At 46.0% G+C, this 22,423-nt stretch overlaps 1 protein-coding gene across 4 annotated transcripts in view; it reads left to right on the forward strand.

Annotated features, from left to right (window-relative positions):
- Positions 1 to 22,423, forward strand: part of LOC148037215 (isocitrate dehydrogenase [NADP]-like) — a 68,100-nt gene that overhangs the window by 16,099 nt on the left and 29,578 nt on the right. For all 4 annotated transcript variants that reach the window (XM_087676148.1, XM_087676150.1, XM_087676149.1 and 1 more), the window contains exons 4-9: positions 5,926 to 6,035; positions 12,029 to 12,066; positions 12,148 to 12,225; positions 12,935 to 12,988; positions 13,077 to 13,178; positions 21,426 to 21,514. In XM_087676148.1, coding sequence (XP_087532274.1) covers positions 5,926 to 6,035; positions 12,029 to 12,066; positions 12,148 to 12,225; positions 12,935 to 12,988; positions 13,077 to 13,178; positions 21,426 to 21,514 — 471 coding nt within the window. The remainder of the gene's footprint in view (positions 1 to 5,925; positions 6,036 to 12,028; positions 12,067 to 12,147; positions 12,226 to 12,934; positions 12,989 to 13,076; positions 13,179 to 21,425; positions 21,515 to 22,423) is intronic.

The raw sequence follows: 22,423 nt of genomic DNA on the forward strand, positions 1-22,423 counted from the left end.
ATGATTGTATTCCAAAGATAACTATGATAACCTGTTGAAAAGGAACTTGTTTGAAATTGCTTTTCTATGTCAAGTGCTAAGATTACGTGAAGGAACTGGTGTGTAGCGGCTAATTAAGGAAGCTGCTTGATGTATGTCCAACTAAATGTGGTAGGTAATTAGACAACTAAAGCAACTTGAGGAAAGTGCGGTGGATATGGCCATGGGTCCGTCCTACGGATGGGTGGTTCCGATTGGCCGGGAACTTTTCTCAATCATAATGGACAGCAAGGAGATCTTCTCAAAGGAAATGAATAGCAAGGGCGCTGACCTAGAATCTAGGTTATAATAATCCCGGTTTATGTTGTTTTAGGGGAACGGAATGGGACTATGCCTTACGGTAGAGAGGTCGAGCCTTGCATCCCTCTCGTTTCCCATTCTTCTTGAACCAAGTGCAGCGTGAATCCGCTTCGGCCTTGGCGTTTCTGTGTAAAGTAGTTCGCTTGGGGTTTGACGCTAGTCGCCGTTTAGGAAATGACCATTAGGGGAAACCCTGATTCAGGTCAGTCCTAAGTGGGAACGGCCAGAATACTTCCGCTACGTTGGAGACACGGAAAGTCTTGTATTGCAAACCTCGTAACATTCCATGGGAGTGCTGGGCGGAGCTTTCTAGACCTCCTTTCCGATGGACTGCTAAGACGTGTCCTGAAGGGAACAGGTAGACATGTTACAGGAAGATCAAGATCTTGGTTTTCTCAAGATTAATTGCCAATCCATGATGTATGCAAAAGTCATGAAGTGCATGATGATGTCATTGTAGACCCTATTGTGACTTTGTATAAAGCATAATAGAGACCAATATACTTGTTATCTCCATCCCATCACCTCTTCTTTGTGTGATGTGATCTTCTATCTCGTCGATGTTGAGTTCGAAGAGTGTAGCGGAGAGGGGATATCCCTACTTTACTCCGATGCTGCTAGAGATTATGTGTGGAAGTCCCCATTGACATCTCACTCAACCTACCATCCTCTTATCTAGTGCATAGATGTCCCAAATCATGTCAAATGGGATCCCTAGTGTTTGCAACCTTCGTAGTAGTTTATGTCGTGGAATTGTACCAAAGGTTTTGGGGAAATCCACAAAGTAGCAATAGAGTCTCTCCTTTCTCACTTTCGCCTACTCAGTCATGCTCCTCAAGGTGAAGATGTAGTCAAGTGTAGAGAATCCCCGTCTAAAACTAACTTGTTTTGTTGCTCTTAGTCGCCCTCTCTCTACAGATGTGTTGAGCTCTACCTCTATCGCTACTCCATATATTTTTGCCAACATGTGGCTCACCATTATGGTTTTGTAGTTGCCCGCATCTAGGGGGTCTTCTAACTTATGGATATGCATGATGGCATGCATGGTCCACTTGTTTGATAAGCCTTCGGCTAGAGCCCTATTAAACATAAAAGCAAGGAGAGGAGCCAAAATATCCATGTCATAAATGACGTACACCCTGTATACCTTTGTGATCCATTGATTTTCCATGCCATAGGCACTCTATTGCTCTCCTTACCATATCATGTGTGAAGAAGGTGGATATGGTAGGTGAAACCAGCCTTCCTTCTTGGAATGGGTGGTGATAACCTGATTTAAGAGTTAATTACAGCAATAAATAAATGCATATAAAATGAAACACACACTTTACCATAACATTCTTGGGCAATAGACACCTTGTTGGCCCCAAAATTGGCGCCCCTTGTGGTATTTCTTTAGCTTTTATTCAATTGGAAGGAGTACAACTTGAGATTCTTCAATCTCCTCCTGCTAACCAATTGCTCTTGCTGTCATAAATGACCAGCGAGCCTTTTGGGTCATTTGCCCCTTGATTCACCCAGGACTTCTTCTCTAATTTGACCCTTGGCTGGCCAAATGCTGCCCCAAATCAATTCGGGATGGGTTAGCTCCTGAAATCCCTTGATAATCTTCAATTATCAGCTGCTGATTTCAGTCCCTTGAGCTTTCAATCTTTGGCACGGATCCCAAGGTGATTGCTAAACCCTAATTTTTGCTGTAAATTAGGGTTTATTGCAGAAATTACAGATCAGCCCACCAGAAATGGCTGAGATCTCCTCCGAATGGCTAAGAATTACTGAGAATGGCTGGGCATAGGCTGAAGGAGATGAGAGAATGCTGTAAAGAGATAAAATTTTGAGATTTGTTGCGAAGAACTGATCAAAATCGGTTGCTGCCCTGCTGTACCGGCCCCAAACAGATGCACCAATAACAATAGGAGCATCAGAGACTGTGATCTTCAGGAGAAAGTGTATCAGCAGCAATTGCCAGCTTCCCAAGGTCAAGAATATGCAATCTCCATCATCAAAATGGTCTCCAATGGCTGGGAAATGGCCCCAAAAGCTGGCAACAACAGTCCAACACCTCTTTCCAACAGCGCCAAAATGAAAAAACGAGATTTCCCTCTCCCTTCAGCCCTATTTAGCCTTTCCCCCACTTGCATGGGAAAGTTTTGCCAAGTGGCAGCTTTGTTAATCAAATTTCAGCAATTTCCAGCCATTTAATTAATTTTTAGAATTAATTAATTCTGAAAATTAATTTAACCCTAAATCCATGCCCAGAAAATAGACCTTGCCCATGCAAAAATTAATTGGCTAGGCCATTTGCAACCCAAAGTGGTCCCATGCATTAATTGACCCTTGGACAAGCATTAATCCATTATTTAATGCCTAGTCCCTAGTGTCACCACTGACACTTAATGGGCAATTAATGGTCATAGGGACAAACTAACACCAAAATTCACCTAGAATCTAACAAGTGTAACTTGTTACAACTTTTGCCTTTGACACCCATCTTTTTCATAGGGTCCTTCGGCTTTCAACTGTGAAAAAGTAGCTTGCACCTCACATGTGCATCTTTTAATTGCACATTTGATTAATCCTTTAATCAAATGTCAATTAAATATAAGTAAAGCATTTTCACGTCCTCGTGACAGTAGGGCAAGTCTCTGGTGGGTGAGGAATTGGTGGTTGATGTGGTATATCATATAGCCTCTTTGTATAGGAGTGCCATGTCTCTGGATCACTAATTGGTGTGGGGTAGTGTGGCTCTTGCACTCTACACCATGTTGTGGCTATATCTCTGCTCATGAATAAATGGTACAAATCTCAATATTATGTCTCCTTATATACCCGTTGTTTATGACGAGTCAAGGTTCTCATCTGCCCGCAGGCCTAGATCCAAGTCCTCTCTGGATTTGGAGGTGCTTGTATAGCTCCCTACACTTATCATCGTATCACTTGTTTTAGGCATAGTGCTAGGTCGTGTAAGTTGGCTAGTGTGTGTGTCAGAGGTGGTGCAACAATGGAAGCATAGACAAGTGCCGAAATAAACTAGTGAATATAAGACAGAAGAGAGAAAACATAAGAACACTGCAAAAGAAGAGAACTCGGAGATGTGCTCTTAAAATGGAATCCATATACCAAACACGAGATAGTCGCGTACAATAGTGAGTCACTGGCTACGTGGGCACCGGCGCACTAGCTCCTCTCTCCAATTGGAAGTCCACTTAGTGAATGATGACTGAAAAGGAGGAGGAGGAGCCCCACAATAAATAGGCACAAAATAGGCCAAATACAATAGCTAGTTGGCTAGCATTGAATGTTGGCCAATTGGCATAAAATGCCACAAATGCCATACAAATAAATCACAATAAAATGCCTAAAATAAGGACGAGTGTGCCCAACCCTAACTAGCATAGACTAACTCACACATGAGTTGATAATCGTGCTAACACCTTCTCTTAGATCATCGGTGATTTAATACAATACAATGACATTGACTCATCACAGTCCATACAATATAGAACCATCACAATAGAGCCATGGATACCCAAGCAGTGGTTGATCAAGCCACCACCAAGGTGCCTCGAAGAGAACCTGATGTCGATGTCGATTGTTCTAGCTCTTGAAAATAGAGAACCATAGTATGTCTATGTGTCCGTCATCAATGTCTCGTAGTAGTATACAAAACCATCTTGTCAAAAATTCCTCTGAACATATGTGACCATGGATTCCCTGCCTTTGGTTAGATTGCCAAAGTGTCCCCTCATGTGAGCACAAGACTAGGAGCCAAGCCCGCTCTCTATCAAATATGGAGGAGCCATATGGAGAGGATAAGAAGAGAAGATAAAAGGCAGCCAACCAAACAGCAAAGACTGCAAAAAAATAGAGTTCACATAGAGTATTCACAGGCTTATGACAAAAACACAATGTTGCTAGTACCAAAATCTGCAAGAAAACAGTTGGAAGATGTCACCCAACAGTGAGGAAGTGCCAGAGGCTGAAAATGCAGAAAATCTAGGTTAAGCACAGCCGGCGATAGCAATATAGGAGCCGCCAGATGCTGCTAGAGAGTTGCAGCCTAAAAACACAGATCCTAGGAGGGTTGGCGTCAGTTGACATTGCATTAAATGCAGCAAAGGCAGAAGGGAAGGCAGCAAACAGGTTATCTCCTGATCAGCAAAGAAGGGGAAGGCCTGAAATCAACAGAGAAATTGCAGCAAGAACCTAGATTCCACAATTTGATACCATGCCAGAAGTGGTGCAGCAATGGAAGCATAGACAAGTGCTGAAATAAACTGCTGACCACAAGATAGAAGAGAAAGAAAACAGAAGAACATTGTTAAACAAGGAAATTTAGAGATGTGCTTGGGAAATGGAATCCATATATCAGTCGCGTACAACAGTGAGTCATTGGCTGCGTTTGCACCGGCACCAGCTCCTCTCTCCAATAGGAAGTCCACCCGGTGAATGATGATGACTGAAAGGGAGGACTGAGTGGTGGTACAAGCTACCATTGTGGCTCGTCCTTCCCTCACCCTAGTGACACATCTTTTGTAGGAAGAAGTGTCCAACCTAGGAGCACCTCTTTACTGATTTTATAAAGAAAACTGTATTGGGTGTTATTGCCCTTTGGGCCTTCTTTGTAGCTCGATGTGCCTTTCCTTACTAATAAAAGGATTCTTCTCATGGCCTGAAAAATTTTCAGAACTCATTATGGAATTTTAAACAATCAACCTCATGCTTGTCATATAAAATATGATAAGCAAGACAAATAGGCCATTTCTCTTTTCAGCCTAGGCACAAGTGTTCTTTTGCTTTGGCTGCCGAGTTAAACGTGTAAAAGAATTTGAAGGTGACTAAAAAATGTGGGCAGTAATGCAGTTATCCATTACTATCTGGATTACTGAACCCAGTGGCAAGTCAGTAGAGGATGCTGTATTAGTCAATGTGGCCTAGAAAATTGCAAAGCTATAGGTCCTCATGTTCAAGGCAAGAAGCATGCTTCGATCTCTATGTATGATATATTTATACCAGCCTGTACTTGCCCAATTTGACAACTGCGGACCTGACCTTTTAGTTGTGAATGTATGAATTAATCTGTAAGCTGATGTGCAAACTGCCGAATCAAGAACAACCTGCTTAGGTTTTACTATCCTAGTACTGGTGCAATTCAGCTTTCACTCTCTGATTTTATGAACACAAGCCCCTAGTGAGGCTAGAGAGATGAAAGACATCTATATGATAACTTGTATGTAAATTTTGAGGCTTGCCTAATTTACGAAGTTACCATATGCTTACATTAGAGAGTTGGTTGATTCAAGCAGTTGTAAAGCATCAATCAACTAATGATGCATTTATACTTAACATGTTTGTTTTGTACAATGTTCTTAGCACAGTATAACTAGGTTTGGAATGAAGTATATAGCAGCGTGTATTTTGAAACTGCTAATTGAAGAAGCACAATGTTTATTGAAGAGACTGCCAATCCAAGACATTCTGTATTTTGAGGTCATATCTGTTTTTAGGTACAAATTAAAGGACCTAGCACATTGTTGGTCATAAGAAAACCTGCAGTCAATCAATGCCAATCTTTGTTGTCTACAGCTTATATTTCCATTTTTGGACCTGGACCTGAAGTACTTTGATTTGGGTATTCTCAATCGTGATGCGACAAATGATGAAGTGACTATAGAGAGTGCTCTGGCCACCCTAAAGTAAGTATCAGTTTAACCGGATCATATTAAACTTTTTGCTTATTCGATCAAGAAAAGCGTTTTTTGGTAGGAAATTAATCTTTTGAAGTTTGATTTGCTTCCCTCATGAAGGATTTTCTGTCCTGACTGAATCTCAGTAGGTGTGTTTTGAACATTCCACCTGTACTTCTTATTGTCCCATGTACTTCTTACATGGTGGTAGGAACCGTAATTAAAATGGTGGCTCTGCTGCCTGCATATCCTGTTAAAGCATCTCTGATGTTACTAAAAGCTGGAAGCTCTTACAAGAGGGGTAATGTGCATTGGTAGTGAGGGTGGAAGATTGGAAGGTTGGCTGGCTGCAAACTACAAGTGTGGTTGCCATGATGACAGGCTTCTATATAAAGACAAACAAACATATTCTAGACTTGCACACAATTATGGCCTAAGTTTAGAGAGTCCCTATTGTTTTCCCACCAACCTAGTTAGGGTTCACAAAGAGGAGATAACTAGGTTGAGTATATTTGAACTCCTAAGGAGCACAAATTATGAAGATTTAAAAGCAAAGGAAGAGCCTTTGTGAAGAGGTCAGCTGCATTGTCCCTTGTAAGTTAATACCAAAAAGTCTAAGGGTTAGGGTTAACACAGAGACAACGAATATAGAAGATGATGAAATCAGAATAATAAATGAATAGATACAATGCTCAAACAGCAAACACACTATGCAAGGTGAAAACTAACTTTTGAACTCCTATGTCTTGAGAACTGGGGCAGAGAGTATGAGCAAAAAGTGATACACAGCTCTTGTTGGAGTTTAGGGAGAAGATTAGGGAGTGGAGTTCGGCCACCTTCCATGCAAGTATTCTATAAAATCTGCATCTGACATTTGGTAGAATGTAAGGAGATGATGGGGAGGATGCTCTATCCTCCCCATTGAGAGAATAATGCCATCTTAGGGCTTGCAATGAAGGAGAGGCCTGAAAAGACACCATAGGTTCCCAAGAAAGTGGTGTATGGACATGATGAATCAGCTATGTGTTGCTTGTGCAACTCGTACAATCCAAGATTTTCGTGATAGCCGCATAGGATGCTCTTTTAGAAGAGCATTTGCTTTGATATCAAGTGAAAATATGCCAAGGCATGTAGTGACAACACAGATGTACAAACATGACTAAAGACTAAAACATAGTGAACTTAAACAAAAACACAAAATGCAAAATGAAGGAGAAGATGCATCTGCTGAATGAATGAAGAAGGTGGTACAAATATGTCATGGCTCAAGCTGTAGGAATGTCCAACCATCCCGACTCTCATGGGAGTGGGCTGAGGGAGAGCGTTGTCCTTCGTGTACGGGTCCCAAGTGCAACATTACCACCAAGAAGGATGTAAACAGAGTATACAAATATGTGGGTGATCAAGGAGCGGGAATGTTCAACAAGGAGCATTGACTCTCATGGGAGTGGGCTGAGAGTGTTTTCCTCAATGTATGGATTTGGAATGCAGCAACACCACCAAGAATGATGTAGACAAAGTAGATTGGAGGTAAGGGTGATGAAATGTAGCAGTTGAGGGCTGGTCGATTTTGAAGAATGCTAAAATATGAGGTTGTGGATGCTGCAGCAGCATCAAAAACATAGATCTTAAAATGATGTCCAGCAGCCGAATCAGCTCCACTTGGTGAAAAATGTAGCAGCTGAGGGCCATGTGGCAGTGAACAGTCGACATGAGGCTGAAACTCCAAATGCAGCTAATCTGATGAGGTGGAGCTGTTGGTGACAACAAAAGAAATCTTGAGGCAGAGTGATGGCATGCAGCTAATCTGATGGGGGGGAGCTGTTGGCAACAACAGGAGGAATCTTAGGGCAGGTGGATGCTAGGAACTAGGGCTGCAACCGGCAGTGATGGTGGTAGCAGTTGATGGTGAGGTAAAGAGGATGGAGTGAGCTGTTGGCAACAACAGGAGGAATCTTAAGGCAGGCGGACACTAGGGACTAGGGCTGCAACCAGCAGTGATGGTGGTAGCAGTTGATGGTGAGGTAACGAGGATGGAGTGATGATGGCAATAATTTGAGGGATAATGCGATAGAGTGATGTGCACATTGAGTCCTTGCAAAGCAAGTCTATTAGTCACTTTTTTCAAAATTGTAAGCTATATCATATGCCGTGAGTTGGACCCTTCATTCGTTTGGTTACATATCACAGTAACCTATCAATTTTTCTATCATCTGGTGCTAGAGAAATTAGCCATGACTTTGAAAGTTTTGAATAACTTTTGGGTTTGGTCCAAGTTGTCAAGTTCTCATGGGTAAACAAAGCCTTGAAAATGTTATGCTTCCCGACTAATGAGCTAGGAAAATGCCTAAAAGATATGATAATTTAGGAGGTAAGTTTGGTAGTGAGACCAGCCTTCCTTCCATGGATGGGTGGTAATTCCCTCATCACAACCTAGTTACAGCAGCAACATTTATTACAAAACTGAGAAATGCAAATTAACTTACAATCTTGGACAATGGACACCTTGTTGGCTCCAAAATTGGCCCCTCTTTCAGTATTTCTTTAACTTAATTGAAGAAGAAGTTGATGTACAATGGGATTTTCTCAATTCCTTTCGGTATTTCAACTCCCCTTGCTGTCCAAAAGGACCAGCAAGTCTTCAATCTAATTTACTCCTTGATTCGGGCAATAAATTGGCATTCACCCGCTTTGATCGACATGGAAAATGCCCCAAATTCATTGATTTGCTGGTCCTTCCACTCGAATTCGACTTAAAACAACTTCAGCCCTCTTGAATCCAAGTCTTGGAGCTTCCAATTTTTGGCATACTTCTCGAAGTTATTGCTAAACCCTAATTTATGCTGTGCAAATTAAGATTTACAGCGGAGAAATCTGAAATTTCTTAGCCTTTGGTGATTTCAATGCTGTAATCTTCGGAGCAAGGTTGTAGAAAGGCTAGGAGATGAGAGAGAATATGGAGGAGAGAGAAAATTCAGACTTTCATCGCGAAGAACTGAAGAAAATCGGTCATTTACTACTGCTGCTCTATCTCAACAGTGTGTAGATGGTGTCACCTATTGTTGATTGGTCTTGTCCTGCGCTTGGCTGCCTTAGAAGGCCCTCCAATGGCTGCAAATCAGTCGAGCAGCATCTCCTCTCTCTCTCTCTTGTAGGCTGAATGCACTAAAAATATCTCTCTCTAGCCTCTAAAGACGTTTTTCAGTCTTGCATGGGCATTTCTGACAAGTGGCAACCTTTCCAAATGGTTTTTCTAGCATTATCCATAATTAAATATTAATTTTCAATTTTTAAATACTGAAAATTAATCTAATAATTATTTATGTGTTTAAAAAAAATGACTGGCCAATAATTAAATTGGCTATGTAACTTCCATTCCCGAGTGTCTTTACGCTATCTTTGACCATCAGATTGGCGTTAGGTACATTAACCGCCACTTCTCTAGTGTTACCAACTAACACTTATGGCCAAATGAATGACCTAGGCCAACAACTGGCACCAAGTACCACTAAGTACTTGTGCGGCATAACTTATAACAACTTTTGCCTTTGACATTCCATGATCTCCTCGGGTCTCGGGCTCGTAAATTTACTCTAACCCCAGTTACACCTCACATGTGCAACATTTACTTAACCATGTGATTGAAAATTAATCCACATGTTAAGTGAGGTTTCAAAAATACATGGCCTTATGACGGGTAACTCAAAAATTGTGCATGCATTAAAGGTCCCAAACTAACAACATGTCACCCATGTTGGTAAACCATAAAATATCCTCATACAGTGGCATGTATGGGGACTCCTTTGCTGCATGTCCTACCGGTGCATACTTGGATCCGGCTGGCAAAAAATAGTTGACTGCTATGTACATTTCTTTGAGCCCATCTCTACACACATGGATCCATTAGCGTAGGGCCTCAATGTCTCCATGTGCCGTAAATATCCAATTGTACATGATTGAGGGTGAAAACTGAATAGGCTAAAATAGTCTATATGTTTCTTAGTTTTAGATGGCTGTATTGAAATATTTTTAGTGCAGATGGTGTTGTTAGATGTAGAAGATGGCATATCAGGGAAGAAGAACTTGAGTGAGCTGAGGGAATATAGATGACACATGTACAATGAAATGAGGGGAAAAACATGGATCCGTCTAACCAAATAATGATGCAATCATTCGGGTCCAACCCTCTCTCGATACAAAAATTTTTCAATAGGTAATACTTTGGTGAAAACATCCTTGAAAGTGCTCGGGGTTGAGATAGGGAATGGCACTCGAGATGGTGGTGTAGATGCCAATAAGCTTTGTTGAATTCGATCATATGAAGATCCTTGAACAAGCCATAGGCAAGATGGAGAATCCTCTAAAGATGGCTGGAAAGTCAGCTTGCCCTAGAATTTGGAACCTCAAGAAGAACAAGAACATGCTAGCAAGAAATGTGAGTGGCACATGTGGGAATAGGCTTTCTCACTTATGAGCTTGGAAGTAGGTGGCCCCCTTTGAGACTAGAATTCTCCCTTAGGAAGCTGATGCTATGTTCTCCTTGAATAAGGGAAGGGCAGAAAGGTTCTGAAAAGAATCTTAGTCAAATCCTTGAACATGTGGTCACTGTATTTGTCAGAACTTAATCAAAGAACACATCCTTCGAACATGTGGTTTCTGTCATAACTTAATTATAGAATGAATCCTTTGAACATGTGGTCATCCTCTGTGAAAGTAAAAGACTGTAAGGGCTGAATCCTCCCAAAAACCATGTAACCTTTGAGAGAATTTCTATGGATATGACTAAGAAACTTCTCAATAGTAGCATTTGTATAATGAAATCTTGTAATATTTGATCAATACAAATGACCTTAGCCAAGAAACCAATCTCTACATCATCAATAACATCAATGTCAAATAGAAGTGCATCATAGGGGATTGAAATCAATGAATTATAAGAAAAAGGAGTACAAGGACCATGTTTTGGCATGGAAAGGTGAAAAGGAAAAAGGGAATTTCGAAATAAGTACTAGCATAGGAGGATACACACGTAGGATTGATCTAACAAGTAATATTTGTGGATGTTTGATAGAGTTATAACGTATCAATTGTTGGAGTGTGAAGGCAAGCATGCTCCAAGGGTGTGTTTGACGGAGCCCATAGGACTAATCATGCCCATGATCATGACCATAATCATGATCATGTGCTTGTCCACTGTGAGTGCCTCTCTGAGGCTTGGAAGAACAGAATTGCAGCCTCATCATCCCATATGTTGATAGCAGCATTGGTAACGATGCTCTCTTGGGACAGAATGGCTGCAAGCAACGGGTACCCCTCTCCACAGGAAATTGGTGTGGGATGGCTGGGGGCAATTTCACGGAGGAGATGGAAGAACGTTAGGGTGTGGGAGAGGCAAGGGGAGAAGGGGAGAGGTAACTGGTTTTAGAGGGGGAAGTCCGGTCAGGCAAAGAGAGGAGAAAACATGGTGGCAGAGGCAGGGGAACAAAAAGGGGCGGGGGGTAATGGTAGGTTTGTTGAAATGAGCTGGAGGATGTGTGGGTGGTGTGAGAATGGGACAGTTACATAACAGGAAGGCAATGAGGGGAGAGAACCTCAAGGAGAGGAAGGGGAGGGGGAAATTTGAGAGGGGCAGAAGATATGAACCTCTTACTGTACTCCTCAAAGATAAGGAGTTGAGGAGGATGATAAACTTCAGACAATGCGAGGAACTAGAGCATGGAAAGTTGAAAAGCAGAGTTAAAAATATTGTAGAGCATGATGTTTTTGATTCTTAGTATGGTGCAATGACATTTGTACCATTTTTAATTGTTCTAGATATTGTGGTGTTATACAAGAAGGCCCTATTGATTTTTGCAGCAATATTGTCTGCCATCACTGTTGCTTTTTGTATTTTTTTGTGGTTTTGCTACATGAACGTGAAAGTACTGTTATTATTTTTAGAAAGGGATGTGGTTGAGAGAGAGAGGTCTTGTCTGAGTTTAATTATCTCTATCCATCTACAGATATAATGTGGCTGTGAAATGTGCAACGATCACCCCTGGTAAGTTTTTTGGGCATAATAAGATAGCCTTGTATGTAGGTAACTTCAAACAGTTTAATGAATGTATTCAGATCTTGACAGATGAGGGGCGTGTCAAGGAGTTTGGTCTAAAAAAGATGTGGAAAAGCCCCAATGGAACAATTCGTAACATCCTGAATGGTAAATTCATCAACTTATTACTTCCAGCTTTCTTGTACTTTTCTTACCTATTCTAATTGTTCTTATAGCCTCACTAGTGCAGATGTATAAATCCCATTGTTCAAACAGCTTTTACTTTTACAATCGTTTGGAAGGAGCCAGATGAAGATGTTAACTGCTCTGTCTGATCTTCGAACGACAATAAAGTCAATCCCCATTTTGCTTGTTCTATTTGGATGATTGTGTGTTCTTGAGCAGCTTTAGAAGATTTGTGTTGTGTTGATGTTGTTTTCAGTTTCAGTTGAGGTGAAACTAACCTTGGCACATACTAGCAGATTTTGCATGAGCCACAGTTCACACAGAGTATGATACTTATTAGCATGATTAGATCATTGGAGGACATGGTGTAAGAGAGAAGGTTTGCCTTCATAATCAATTGGAAAGTGTGATAATCTGACTCGCTTCAAATGCATAGCTCCACTAGCAAAATCTTGTTTACATGACAAGATTGCAAATGAAGAAAGTCAGCCATGCAAAAGGTTGTGCTAAATCACGAGGGGTAGTGAGGAGGGGAAGACAGTGAGGCTGGGTCTTTTAAACAAAACTGCTAGCTGCTGTTATTGACAACTGTCCAAGTGAAACACGCTTTTTCTGTATGTTGTTCATGATTATGTTCTTTTATTTTTAATGTGTTCAGTTTGCTGATGGACATTGTTGGAAATGCTGGCAGGAACTGTGTTTCGTGAGCCTATTATATGCAGGAATGTACCAAGGCTTATTCCTGGTAAGTTCAAACTTTCATGCAGGACTCACGAGTGCATGCTCCAGACATGAGTTGGCTAACATCCTGGTCATGCTCATCGTTTAAATAGGATGGACGAAACCTATATGCATTGGCAGACATGCTTATGGAGACCAATATCGTGCCACGGATATGGTCATAAAGAGTCCTGGGAAGTTGAAGTTGGTGTTTGGTGAGTGGTGCTTCAATTTATTTGTTTGAATCTTGATTGTTTGTTAGTGGAAGGCACTTTTATATGTCATTCTGCCTCAACTTTTAATCAGGTTGGGACTAGCACAATCAAATTTTGCACAAAAGTACTATAATATCACCCTATTTTAACATCGAATAAGCTTGAAGATGGTAAAAAGCGGCAATTTTTTGTGGAACAGTGGGATGACAACCTTGCTGGAAATTTCCTCACTGGAAGCCTACCTCTTTGCCTGATGCTGGATTTGTTGATGATCTATAACCACTTTTGAGGGTTAACTTAAGCCTATCAATGATCTGATGTGGCACTTTTCAAGGGTAATTTAAGGCAGTCAATCATCTGCAAAGCTTCACCCTAAAAGAATCTAGCAGCATTAGGGCTTGGTCGTTCCTGAAGAATTGAGGTAAGGCTGTCACATACAAGTGCTTTCCAGCGGGTTGTTTTTTTTGCAAGTAAAATGTGGCTGATTATATTACTAAAAAAACTGATTACAACAGAGTGCTCATGCTCAACAGACTAGCTGGAGCTGATGCAAAGTCACTAATACATCATGTATACAAGCCTCTCAAGGCGGTCTGGGGGGATGGGGGCAAGAAGCCATTGGGGGGGGGTATATTGCCAATTGGGGCTGCCTGCCTGCATCACGAAGAAAAGACCCTGGCCGCCCCAAGTGCGCATGAAGCGACCTCGGAGCTCCTGACGAGCCCTGGACTCGCCCTACACTTGGTCCCATTGGCCGCGGAGGGAGTGGATAATGGAGGTCCAGAGCTCTGCTAAGGTCGCATGTGCTGAAAGTCTCTCTCCGCCGAAGGCCTCCTGACACCGCGCCTTCCAGATATGCCATCCAGTAAGACTACCTATGATCTCCCATATCTCCGAGCGGTCTGCTATGGGTTCCAGTACTTGGCGGATGGGTAGAGCCTCCAAACCGACCACTGCGCATGACCGTGCCTCGATAATGAATATCATGTCTTCCATCCCGGCCTCATAAAAAAGGTGATGGCCCTAGGTGACTGCCTGCCAACAAAAGGCTCCCCATGAGATATATCCAAGGTTGGGTGCTATACGGCGAAGGATGCGGCATGCTCCTCTCCACACGAGCTGCGCCTCCTCACATGACCAAAGGCAATGCTTTGGCGTTTCCAGCGGCTGCTGTGTGCAGCGCTTACAATCTCCCTCCTTTTGCATTTGGGCAAGACAACTTCCCATTGCCAAGCCTCCATGTGCCACCAACCAAAAGAAATACGACACCCTCCTCGGCCTCCAGCTATCCCATAGGCGGCTCCAGAAGGTCCGTCGGAAGGGCTCCGTGATGCTGTACTCCGTCCAATGTCTGCTACGTGATGGCGCCCATTCCATCTCCTCCTGCATCAGTACATGTTTGTCTATCTTGGCAGTGTACTCTAGGAACTTGGGTGGCTTCTTGGCGACCGCAGAGGCCGGCCATAGCCACTCTCCTAGATCCCACTCCAGCTCATCAAGTGGTCTACCCTCCCAGATCCAAAGGCGCCACTCCTTGAGCTCCTTCCAAAAAACGTAGGGGTCCAATCACCATGTCTTCCCCTAAAGGCCCACCACCCAAATCCTCCTCCACGAAAGGGCGGCAATCCCCTCATCCTGTTGCCCTTTGTCAAGGGCTAGACGTCCCCCCTTCTAATCAAGGAAGAAAGTCCCTTGCGGGGCGCCACCCACTCTACTTGCCACCTGAAGGGGGATGCCTGCTGGTGAAAACCTAGCTGCCCATACCTCCCCAGGCTCTATCGGCTCACGTATTGGGAGAGCAAGCCACTCCGGAGGTATTGCTGTATCTATCTCCCTTCTTCTCACCTCCACTCCTCACTGGCAACCTGATACTCGTTGCAATACCTCTTCGTCCGCCATCCATCCACCCAGCCCACTGGATGTGGGGGCGTTCACCTATTTGTGCCCCTTCCCGATCTTTGACCTAGGGATTCCAGATCATCGGCTGATGGTCTATTTTCTCTTGCCAGCCTGGGGGCCTTTGGATTAGGGCCTTTCGGAGGCCCTACCATACGTGGAGTAAGCTGCGAAGAAAAGGTGATCTGGGTGGGGGGGTGATTTGGGCAGACGTGAAGATCGGTCCCAGGAACGGCCTCCACGCTCTGCCAAGCCGCCTCGGTCTACAGCCCTGAAGGCCTTCCTGCAATAGGACCTTCCAGGTCTGCCCTCCTGGTGTAAGACCGCAAACAACTACCTTGCCCAAGAGGGCCATACTCTGATACTGTGGGTCGATGAACCCAAGCTCTCCCTCTGACCTATGTCGTATGATGGTCACCCACTCCACCTTGGCCCTGGAATCCCTGGAGCCATCAGACCCCTGACCAAAAGGAAGTTCCGCACTAGGCGGCGAAGCTGCACTATGCACGATGAGGAAAAGCACCAACACGAAGCGATGTACCAGGCCTTCGCTAGGAGGACTTGGTTAACCACCAGGGCTCGTCCGGCTAGTGAGAGACGAACCGTGCTCCAATAGGTCAGTTTCCTCCAAATAGAATCCAGGACAGGAAGAAACTGCTGGATAGGAGTGATGTGGAGTTCCACCTGGAACCCTAGGTACCGGACGGCGTGCCCTTTGCTCACCCATCTGAATCCCAGGTGGACCTTCCACTCCGTGCTGGAGTCTGGGTCTGTTAGGAAACCAACGGACTTTCGCCAGTTGATTTTTGCTCCCGCTGCAGAGCAGAACACATCAAGAGCCAGCCTCACTCTCTCCAGCATCAACTCATCGTCCTCTATGTAGAGGGCTATATCATCTGCGTATTCTGAGTCTAGTAACTCAGTCTCCTCTCTCACTGGAAGTCGGAGGCTGCGTAATCCACTCACATGTGAAGTGAGGAAGTGAGAGATTGCCTCTGCGAAGAGTAGAAATAGGTATGGGGCCAGGGGGCAGCCCTGTCGAACCGATCTCTCCAGCCGAAACTTCTCCCCTCGCCTTGCGTCTATGAGCACCCTACTAGTGGCTGATCTGTACAGGGCGGCGACCCCACGAATCCAAGCCTAGGGGAATCCCAATCTCACCATGGTGCCCTCTAGGAAATCCTAGTCCACCCTGTCATAAGCTTTCTCGAAATCCAAGAGTAGTACGGCCAGTCTCTGCCCACTGTGCTGAGTCCACTCTGTTGCCTCAAAGAAGGTAAATACATTGTCAAGGATGCTCCTATCCTGGACAAAGCCTGTCTTTGTGTCATGGATGATATCTGGAAGCATGGGGTGTAATCGTCTGCCAATCATCTTTGCCAATGCCTTATAGGCCACTGGCAATAAGGTGATCGGCCTCCACCGGGAGAGCTTCAACCGGTCTCCCGCTTTGGGGAGAAGACTGATGAGGCCTGTCGAGAGACTACCAGACATCTGTCTTGAAGTGAAAATCTCCTGGAAGGCCCTCAGTAGGGGGTCCTTCACCACTTCCCAGTAGGTAGTGAAGAAGGCCTTAGAGAGCCCATCCTCCCCCGGGCATTTTTGCCCATCTTGTGTATGGAAAGCCTCCTCGAATTCCTTCTCTATGAAGGGGGCTAGGAGGGAGTGTCCCATCTCCTCTGTGACGAGGGACGGGATGTGATCCCATACCTGTTGTCTACATCTCTACTCTCTAGCTGAAACTGTCTCCTGTTGGAAAAGGCGCATGTAGTAGTCGGTGGCAATCTCCATCTCCTTGTCTGGGCTAGAACGGGTCCTCCCATACTGATCCCGAAGGCTGTGTATCTGCTCTCTTGCGGTGCGGGGCTGGTGCACCTGGAAGAACCCCCTGCACATTGTGTCCCCCTTCCGTGCATAGAAGGCTGCTGAGGTTCGGAATGAGAACTCTAAGCGCCTATCTTCTAGGCCAGCAATGGCTGCTCGCGCACGCACCTCCTACACGTGGAGGGTGGGATCCCTTGGTGCCTCCTGCAATAATCTCTGCGTGGCTGCAAGGTCCTGCCGGAGTGCTCTCTCCTCCTCCCAACACTATTGCCTGGTTTGTATGGCTGCCTCTTGGTAGATTCTGCTCGACTTGGCTAGGACCTCTGCAACCTCCTCAGCTATCCGGTCCCTCCTGTCCCGCTCTCTGGTCCAAATCTGCTCTATCTGTCTCCTCACCTTCTCCCTCCTAGAGATCGAGTCAGGGATCCGACAGGATTGTGTGTCTAAGGCGGATGCTGGGGGGTCAAGCGTCAAGAGAACCGGGCAATGATCGGACAACATGGTGCCTGCCAACTGCTCAATCTCGCCTCCACAAGAGCCACCCCACTCTCCCACATAAAACCTATCTAGCCGCTCTAGCAAGACTCCACCTAGCCGCCTGTATCCCCAAGAGAAGTCCAACGACCTCTCCCTCCTGTGGAAGGTAGGATCTCTCCACGCATCACGTGCTCCAACTGCAAGCAAAAAGACCTCCCATGCCTCCTGCTCTTCCCCAGCCATGCCCTGGTAATTTCTGCCTCTACCCTGTTGGTCCTCCAAAGCCTCCAGGTTGTTGAAATCTCCTCCAACAATCCAGGAGTCCGCCTTTGGGAGTCCATGTGCGATCTCCACCCAGAACCTGCTGTGTGCCCTAACCTCCATAGGGGCATAGACATTGAGAACTCCAATGCACGAGTCCCCAATATCTAGTTTGATCCATAGAACCCTTCCTGGCACTATCGTCCCGTGATCTCGTACACAGGCGGTGAGACTCGGGCCAATAGAGGTGCATACGTCTCCACTTCTGCCGTGGGCACCTATGGCGTGTTCCTAGTACGTTTGCGAGCTGCCCGGAAGTATCTTCCCAACCCCCTGGGCCTGGGTGGGGGTGAGCTTGTGCTCCTGCAGAAGCAAGATGTCAATCCGTCCAGCAAGGGCAAGCTACAGCTTCTGCCGAACAATCAACTTCTTGGAACCACGTGCCCCATTGTAGTGGAGACTATTCACATTCCAAGATGCAAGGTGTAAGCTCATGGGGAAACCTGTGATTTTGACCGAACAGGCATCTGTTCGGTGTGGATGCTGTTGATGAGGAGGATTGACTGTGGGGCATGCAAGTGCGCTTTGCTATCGGTCTGGACGGTGAGCTCCAGTCCCCCATGGTGGCCCTTGGCCGAACCATAGGGGTGATAGATGCACGAGGTGGCACTATTAGTGCATCTATTAGCCATGTTGAGAAGTGCGACTCTGTACACTGGTAGAAACGGACCGCCTGTGGTAGGGGCCACTCGATCACGTCCCTCGGAGCTCTCACTGTGGGAGGGCTCAAAAAATGATGCTCAAGTGTGGGACCTTGGCACCAGCCCACTAGTTAATGTCCATCATGCAACCAGGCCATTGTTGTGCAAACAATGCTAATCCTTCATCTCCCATCCATTGGGAGATGTGATCCGCCACCTGACTCTTCAACACCTCCTCAATCTATGTTGTCGTCCATTCCCCCGAGTGAGAGGCCTGAAGAAAAAAGGCGTAGTTTGGTCCATCCGGTGGTGCTTGTAGGTGGACTTACGAACCATGAACATCCCCACCTCTAGAGGTAGTGGGAACTCTCCGCGCTCCGCTACTCTTAAGTAGGACCATGGGCCACTGCGGAAGAACTCCTGTGGCAACAATTGTGCCTGTCTCGGGAAAGTACGGCGAATAGCAGGGGCGGATGAGCTGGTGGTTGTGTGGGAGGGGGAAGACTGCTGGTGCACGGAGGAGGTAGGTGTGTGTGGCTCATCACCCCCTGTGGGAGGAGGGGGGGAGGGTCTGGGGGGTCCCCTGAGCCGGGTGCGGATCAGGAGGGGGGTGCTCGGTAGGGGGTGGGGGTGGGGGGAAAGAGGATCGAGGGATGGACGGAAATGCATGGCGGGTGTTGGGGGGGAGGGGTTGGTGGCCCTGGAGAGGGGGGGTTGTGGGCCAAGGTCAGTGGGGGGGGGGGGGGGTTTTGGATGAGGGGAATGTGGGGACTCAGGCGGGGTGGTCTGTGGTGCGGGTGGAGGATGTGGGAGGCTGCGGTCCTGTCGGGTGGGACGGACAGGGGGGGACTGTGGAGTGCTCTGCGGAGGGGGCGTCGCACACTCGCCTGCACCTTGCTGACAAGGCTGGGTTTGATGAGCTGGCTGCGCCCCCCCTGCCCTCTCCCTCTCTGTCATCTCTAGACCCGAGTAAAGCCATGGGTGTCCACCTGCGGGCATGTCGGCGGAGCCGCCTTGTCTCCAAAACACGTACAAACTGCTGCGTGGTGCCCAAAATCGTGGCAGCACAGGCACTGCCTTGGTTGCTCAGTCACACAATAATCTGTTTTCTAAAGGAATGCCCACCTGCCTCAATCTCTAGGAATTGAGGGATATTCTTGATCTCTTTTAGTGCCACCCGTACCTTTGGGACTCCTGCTGCTGTCACTACATCCGCGAAAGACGCGGGAAGGACAGTGCCGAAGAGCCATCCAAAGTCTTCCACCAACTGGCGATACTCAATCGCCAGGGCAGGGAAAAGAAGGGTGACCGGGTGCCGAAGAAACCTGTTGTGGAGTGCAAATGCCTCCATAGTAAAGCCACTGTACCAAGGGACCCTGTATATGACCCCTTTCATGGACGCATATGGTGCATTGGCGAGTAACTCGCGAGCTGCGTCCGCCAAGCTGAGCCGGACCATGAAGATCCCTTGGCCCAATAGGGCTGCCTTCACGATCTGCGCTGTGCCGTTGCGCAACGTGGAGTAAAGCTAGTCCCGAAGCTAGGCCCTGGCTGGGGTATGTCCTACTACTTGACCATAAATCGTTGTTTCCATTAGCTCCAGCTCCTTAGCTCGAACGGCTAAGAGTTGCTCCTCAGAGAGGACTACACGCAAGGTGTTTGACTAGGGGGCACTCGCAGAGTGCGCCGGCGTGTCTAACCAAAGGTTTCCATTGCGCGTCCCTTCTGAGAGGACTACCAATCATGTCGTGGTGCTACCTTGGGGGGGGGGGGGGGGCTGCTGCAGACAGAGGGAGCAATTGGAGGGTGGGGGGGATCAATGGCGGGGGGGGGGGGCGGGGGGAGAGAACCTGCTGTTTTTGATCCACCACGGCTAGGTCCGGGGTTGGGGATGGGGAGAGCGCACTAGAGGGGGGAGAACTGGAGCAGAAGGTAGCCTGGGGGGGCAGTGAGACGTCTGGGCAGGGGGCAGTCACGCCTGGTTGGACAGGTGGGGGAGGTGCCAGGATTGCGAGCTGGCCAGTCACGTGGGCGGCTAGAGGCGGGGATAGATGCCCGTGAAAGAAAAAAACTGCGGGCCACAATCTGGGGGCACGAACTGGCGGGACGCGAACTGGCGGGGGCGCGAATCTGGCGGGGGCGAGGGATGTGAACCCCACTGGGGGGCGGGCGCGAGCAGGCGGAGGTGAAGGGCATGGACCAGACGGGGGGGGCGGGGGGCGGGTGCGATCAGACGGAGCGGGGGGTAGCACCGAGCGTTGCGATGGTGGTGAGCTCGTTTTCCATCTCATGATTCTTCCCTTCACATCTGCTTCCAGCGGGTTGTCAGTGCACTAAGGGCTCTGCATTAGCAACCTGCCAGGATTATGTTTTTGAAAACCAAACTGTTGGGGATTTTGCAGAAATTATTTCTTTTGGGAGAAATATTCATGGATAAAACACTTGAGTCCACTGTTGTTAATAGATCAAACTATTATGACTGCAGAAGTTAAGTAAAAAATGGAGTCTTCACAAAACTATCACCTTTTGATATAATGTTTTGTTGAATTCCTGCTGAATGTATGTACCTTCCTTATGAGTACAGAATTGTCACAGATACTAGACTAGTTTTGACACCAAACTAGTCACAACCAACTAGTGTAGACTCCCTTGTGGGTTACATTAATCAAAGTAATATTATGGAGCACACAAGCTCCAAACCTTGCATTACAAAACCCATTCAACATTGACATATCTTCTCTTTTCCAATCCTTAGTTCTAAATTAACAGAGGCAGTGGCGTAGCCAACAAAGTGAGATATTAGTAATAGTTGTTGATGATGGTTACTGAAGAGCAGCTGTACAGTGCTCACACGTTTATCCTTTTGGTCATGATGTGTTGCTACGATAAGTCAATACTTGAGAACTTGATATCCTTACTAGGTGCATACAATTTGCAAGTTGAAGGAGACAGCATTAAGTTGGTAGTATGTCTAGAAGGCTATGCTAGCTACTTTTCTACTTGGTTGTTATGCTAAGAGGTTATGGACAGCTTAGGTGCAAATAAAAATATGCTAATGCAGTTGCATTGTTGTGTACGATTTGGACAGTACCTGAAAGAGGGGAGGCTGATGAGCAAGAAGTCTTTGAGTTTGAAGGGGCTGGTGGAGTTGGACTAGCAATGTACAATACGGATGAGGTAAAGGGCTGTTTTTACACATCTGCATTATATGGAATATGAGTGGTATCTGTTAAACATAATTAATATGCTAGATACAGAAGATTTATGTACAGATGCCAACTGAGAATCTTGACAGGTTGTGGGAGTTGGCCAGCAGGGTGTGGTCAGTCTTGCTTTCCCATTTTCCTCATCCCCTGAGTTCTTTTGTTTGTTTAGCCCCACCACATCCAGCAGCCTACCTGCAAGATGGAATATATTTACGTGTTGTCGTATCTCATACCGCCTAATAGTAGAGGATACCCATCGATATGCAGGAGTGGTTGATTGTGGAGTGAAAAGTTACCCGCTGTTTGGAGATCCCAGCCTTGCATTTCAATCCTAGAGGATTTTTACCCTGTTGGCTGCGTTGCCAGCATTAGGACTCATCAGAACAACCTTTTGCACCTATCATTTTGCTGCCTAGACCCTTCTGATTGCAGGCCTCTGCTCTGGAACTACTGCATATAATACACACATTTTTTCATGTAGCTACCAAGCTTTTCTTCATCGAGATGGTATCTAGTTTTGGTGGTCTGTTTCATTTGAGATCTTTTTAAGAGGAGGATTCTCTCCTTCAATATTCCTCAGCCTGCTCCCATGAGAGACATTGGTTGTTGGACAAACATGCGCTTCTTAAGCATTCGTTATATCGCACCTAGTTTGTTGGGGGTAAAGACACCCGTGCCTAGCTGCCCTTGTATTAGTTACATTGACAGTATCCACATATCCGCACACATGTACACTGCAAGTGGCAGGCATCCATCACTGTCACTTTGTTAATTATTCTTTCAGTGACATTTGAATAAAGAGAAGGCCGGTCACACATTGTGACTGTTGGAGTTCCTACATTGTGTGTGTCTCTCCCTCTTGCTCTTGCTCCTTCCACCA

This window comes from Lygodium microphyllum, chromosome 4 (genome assembly GCF_053477565.2).
Source record: "Lygodium microphyllum isolate KBCC chromosome 4, Lygodium_microphyllum_v1.1.10, whole genome shotgun sequence".
In the NCBI taxonomy this organism is placed as follows: Eukaryota; Viridiplantae; Streptophyta; class Polypodiopsida; order Schizaeales; family Lygodiaceae; genus Lygodium; species Lygodium microphyllum.